Source organism: Etheostoma spectabile, chromosome 23 (assembly GCF_008692095.1).
Source record: "Etheostoma spectabile isolate EspeVRDwgs_2016 chromosome 23, UIUC_Espe_1.0, whole genome shotgun sequence".
Lineage (NCBI taxonomy): Eukaryota > Metazoa > Chordata > Actinopteri > Perciformes > Percidae > Etheostoma > Etheostoma spectabile.
In genome coordinates, this window is record NC_045755.1 from 19,294,062 (window position 1) to 19,299,873 (window position 5,812).

General features: G+C 39.2%; 1 protein-coding gene across 1 annotated transcript in view; it reads right to left on the reverse strand.

Moving 5' to 3' along the window:
* The window catches only part of abcc9 (ATP-binding cassette, sub-family C (CFTR/MRP), member 9), a 66,500-nt gene that overhangs the window by 38,914 nt on the left and 21,774 nt on the right, over window positions 1-5,812 (reverse strand). The window contains 2 exon segments of the mRNA XM_032505239.1: window positions 2,354-2,459; window positions 4,582-4,654. Of these exon segments, the coding sequence (XP_032361130.1) occupies window positions 2,354-2,459; window positions 4,582-4,654 (179 nt within the window).

A 5,812-nucleotide genomic window follows, 5' to 3' on the forward strand; every position in this document is an offset into this window, starting at 1 on the left:
ACACACACACACACACACACCCACACACCCACACACACACCCACACACACACCCACACACACACCCCCACACACCAAAGGCCAGTGTGCAGCCCTGGAGGCTACAGAGTCTCTGATGATACAGATGTGCAATACTAATCTACAGGTATTGTGTTAGGATAGGATTTTTAAGCATGGGATGTAAACAACAGATAAAATGTTTTCAGAAAACTCCCTTTGATGAACTATTTTCATAAAATTGCATTCTGAAAGAGCCATTATGGTCTATTTTTAAATCCGGGAGCGGACAGCCCCAGGTGACACGTTCATCCAATCAGGTGCAACCACCTTCGCTGTCGGAGGGTGTAGCCTGTTTTCTTTGCTTGACCGTGGTCAGTGAAGAGAAACTGATGTCTGCCTGTGGCAAGCCCACTAGTGTGCAATGCTGGGACGCCAATATGGACATTTACCCTTAGGGGGTGTTGTCTTTGGCACACATGTTCACAAAAAAGTCTTTTTTCCACACGTCTTTACTTTCTATAGCCTGTTTCCTTGAGGTGCAACAACAACTTCGGACGGTGTTGCAAATGCAACACATACATGTACGTACATATCTCTCTTGACGTTCATAAGCACTCGTCTTCCTGCCGGTAGCAGTAGCAGCAGACAGCAGAAGCTAGCAGGCAAGTGTTATTTAAATAAACTCCTGGTGAACGTAAAACTTTCCAATCCATCGTTTCAGGAGTACATAACCTATTTGTACGACTGTAGAAGTTTGGTATCATTTCGGGCATTATTGGTGGGGTAATTTACCACATACACCCGTGGTTCCATTAGCGCTCGCACTAAGCTAATCAGCTGATAACGCTAACTCGCCCATTGTTCGACCCAGGTGAAAAAAGCTTCTGGGGGGTTGTTTGGCTCGTGATCGCAGTGCAAAGGACCCTAAGGTGAAATTACTCCAAACCATCACTTTAAGTTCAGCGGTCTTTACAGATAAATTGTCTTGTAATAAAGAACGACACAACGTCAACGTAAATAAATGTCTAGTTTAGTTCAACAACATAGATATTACTGTGTCCTAAAGTGATAGTAGCAGTCGTTTCAGACGGCTAGCTGCTGGCCATTGGAATAAAATTACCAAAGGAGTCAATTCTTCTGAGAATATTGTAACTTCTTCTCAAGTCAATATTGATTTAATGACTAACAAACTGTCATAGTGTGCTTATGTGTGAGACTGTAGGTAATGTGACATTTAATGTGTCTGTTGCAAGGGAACCAGACTGTCACCCAAACTGGCATTCAATGTTGTTCTAACCACAATTAAATCATACAGAAAACTTTTTCTTGGACACTTGATAATGCTAATGGGCAAACAATTAGTACCTGGCATTATTTCTCAAACTGAGAGTCTTACACAAACAAGACAATAATATAAGTAATATCATACCATACACAGTTAATAGTAAGCCTTTTCCCTTATCTAGCAATCACTTCTAATTAAATAAGGTTGTGTGTACCCAGATGTGTGTAGTAAAATGCATCTTTGTAAACACTGAAATAAAGAAAGATTTAATTAAATACAATGCATGTTGTCATGTTAAATAAAGTGGAACAAATAAAATAGAAAGATATAAAATTTTAAATAGAAACACAACTTGATAGAATACTGAACATGAGAAACAATGAGTATAGGTATATTATTATTATTAAAAAAGTATTGTTATGGAAACTATGATGAAAAAGGAATTCAATAGTATGTATGAGTGGCTGGGACTGCAAACGGCAAATGTCATAGTACTTTTTAAGATAGACTATTTCACAAAAGGACAAAGAAGTAACTGGATTACCATGGTATTACCATGTTGCTGTCTGCATTGTTTTCTTTTCGAGATAAGCGTGTGGTGGCGCTGTTCCATAGCTGCCGCCCGGAGGCTTGCTCCAACCTAAGTCAAATTCCTCGTATGTATACTTGTATGTCATACCTGGCGAATAAAGCTGATTCTGATTCGGATTCGGATTCGGATAAAATACTTAAAGTGCTCATATTATGCTTTTTTTCTTTTACCCTTTCCTTTTTTGTGTTATTTATCTTGTTTGTGCATGTAATAGGTTTACAAAGTGAAAAAAAACATTTAAACCTATACTGGAACAACCTCTAAATACAATTTATGAACCTTAAAATGATCATAATCTGAACACTTTGAATCTTAAAGCGACACTGTACATCTTCAATTGTCCTTCTGGAGAAACCCAAATATCGCTACCTAAAGTGCAGCTAGAACTACTGGTTTGGGTCCTAAGTAACACCAGAGCACATCCTTGCATCCGCCATGACACACTGTGATCCATAACGTGTTGTTGTGATATCTTACTTGCTCCAGTAGACTCTTCCGCCGAGGGTCTGCATCTCGCCAAGCATGGCCAGCAGCAGGGACGACTTCCCACAACCCACCTGGCCCACAATCATTGTCAGCTGGCCTGAACACAAAGAAAAGGTGGGGAAGGTTATTGTGTGTTGTTCTGCTGTGCTGTAATATATTTATTTATATAAATATTCATCCAATATTTCTCAAATTTTGGGTCGGGATGGATCCTATGTGGGGTCATGTGATTGGGTCGCAGATATTTAAGTCTAAGACAGCACATTCAAAGTGGACTTATTATTATTATTATTTTAAAAGCTAATGATTTTGTTATTTGTACATAGTGTATCCATGATTGCAAAAACAGAATACACAATTATGTCCAATAACAATAACTTGACAAATGGACGTTGGGGTTGTGAAAATTTTGTGACCTAAAAGTGGAGTCGCATGTCAGAAAAGGGCCAATGCTTATCAATCTGTCATGACTAAACACACAGCAAAGATTTATTTGGGAAATATGGATGATGCTCAAAGACTGAGATGGCTGTTCACATGTGAAACATATACAGAAATTAGCCAATTATCTGGAGTAAGTCTGGGAGAAGAGGAAAAAATCTTGGATGGATGATTTGTTGTTTGTATATACTGTGTGTGTGTGTGTGTGTTAAAATATCTTTTCTACTCTATATTTCCATGTTGTAATGGAGCCGTGTTGGGTATTTAAAAAAATATATAAGTAATTTGTAATAGAGCAGACATGGGGTTGTGTTATAGCCCTGCTTGTTTTTACTGTATTTGTGAAATATCTTGATTGACTGCATGATCATATCACCGTATTATATACTGCTATGCAAGCCACAAAATAAAGCTTGATGAGTAACGATGCTCTACAACAACGTTGACCAATCTGATAAAAAAAATTAAAGCTTAAGGTGAAAAATGAACATCCGTTTTTGACTTGACACACACAAGAACAGAGCGCAAACAGAGTGTTGGTGTTTAAAAAACCAAACCCACTTCTATCTCGCCAATGACTTCACTCATTCTTTAAACCCTAAATTTCACTCATCAGCACTGCATTCCTGAAGTCAACCCCAAACCTTACACTTCCTCTTAATCTAATAGGGGCTGCAATTTAGGATTATTTTCATTGTTGATCAATATGTGGATCAGTGTTTCCCAAAGCCCGAGATGACGTCCTGAAATGTCCTGTTTTGTCAACAATTCAAAGATTTTCAAAAATGTATGTCTCAGAGGAGTGAAACTAGAAAATATTCACATTAAAGAAGCTGGAATCAGGGGATTTCTTACTTTTATTCATTAAAAAAATGACTCAAATCGATTAATTGTAATTGATTATCAAAATGGTTGCAGACTAATTTAATAGTTGACATCTGATTAGTATTTTCGAAGCTCTAAAGTCTAACAAAAGCATACAATGGTCCCTTGAAGATCACACACACACACACACACACACACACACACAAAATAACACTGCACCAGAACTTGGCAGGGTGGCAGATCCTGTTTGGCTTAGTAGTAGCATGACGAGGATAGCAAGCAAGTCACTTCCCAGGGGAAGATGCGAGTGTGTGATATTCTGCACGGCCAATCTGTTGGCCGCCTCCTCAACATGACTAGACTCCTGAGACTTGGTATTTCATCGCTGCAAGCCTGAGAGCATGTTGCTCATCGCTAATGCATAAGCAGCAGGAGTCTGAAAACGCTGATACAGTTTCTAAAATTAAGGCAAGGCAAGGCCAATAGCTCTTTCCATTCCATTATTTTGGTTTTCTCAATTACACAACCTCACACCTGATCCTTTTGTGTCATGTAGTGTAGCCCATATTTGTGCTATCTGGATATTGTGCGAATTCTATAAAAATATAATACATTGTGGCCTCTTAGAGGGAGTATTCAGGCAGCATTAGCATCAAAGTTATCACACAGTTAAAATTGACAATGCCTGCTTTGTAAACTGTGCCCACAAATTGTTTAAATTAAGTAAATTGAACTGTATTCATATAGCACTTTTCTAGTTCTAATAACTACTCAAAGCACTTTAACATTCCCAGGAACCATTCCCAAAGCAATTTGGGTTTCAGTGTCTTGCAAAGGGACACGTTGACATGGGACTGTAGGGCCAGGGATCGAACCCCCAACCTTCCAACTGTTAGGCAACCGCTCTACCACCCGAGCCAATGTGAAACATCTGGTGGAAGGGTTAGTCCTACCTGTGGGGATGCAGATGTTGATGTCTGACAGCGTGGACAGGTTACTTCCCCAGGTGAAGAATCCATTGCTCACCTAAACAAAAACAGAGAAATTGAAATGTCAAAATGTCTCCGCTAAAGCACAGAGGCTTTACGCAAGATTTTACTCAGGAAACATCAAATAAATTAAAACTACTAATACCACTCATTCTGTGGAGTCATTTATTATTTGCAGTGGATTTCTCTCTCATGTCTCAGAACACATGACTACATGCTGTTTTCTCGTTGCGAGTAGAGCCACCAGAGTCAAGCAAATGACCCAGTTTATGTCCTGACCCAGAGTTCCTAGCTCCGAGTTCATTTGGAGCGAACGCTGCTGTGATAACTGTATTACACAATGAGGGACACACACTGTTCTCATGGTATGTGGGACTGATGACAAACGTCATCCGGTGACGCATTTTCTCAGGTTCAGGAGAGTTCATTTAAATGTACGCTGACAAAAAATAAATAAGAGGGACAGGTGCAGAGGCTGTCTGAGGACCCCCCACCAAAATCCTTAATTAATGCTCACTTCGGTTTTCATTAGAGCAGAGATCTTTCACAGGGTGTCCGGGGCCCCTAGGGGGTCTTTTACAGTTAGTCTTTTATTATACTGTATGTGCTTTCAGTCAAATTTTTTATTGGGAGATTAAGTCTTTTTAGATTAGCAAACTTTGTGGTTTTTTCCACATGCTGTTGCAACAACTAGTAACTTTAGAAAAGCTACAACACACACTGGATCTAGCTAGACCGGAAACAAAACAACAGGCACTGTAGATTACTGAGTTAGCGTTACTGGTACTAGTATAGATAAATGTTTTGACTGAAAATCCTTCATTTACTATACTATAGTTACTGTATATAACAATACAATACAGTTGCATCATTGCATTTCAAGGGTTGCATCCGGTAACTTAGCCTACTTTGGATGTATTGTGAACTAAACCAGGCATCACTGTCACTGTGTCACGAGCCAAAGCATTAAGTACTGTTACAAGTAAAAGTCCTGCGTTGAAAATGTTACATGTTAAAGGTCCAATGTTTAGCAATTTCTCCCATCTAGCGTTGAGATCATATGTTGCAATCAACTCGCACCGCGCAGTTCAAAGAACGTATTACAGCTATGGCAGACTTCACGCTTCAAAAAGTGGGACTTTTGTCCTTTTTTTCTTTTTCTGGGCCAAGAAGAAGACTCCTGTTCCTGAAATTT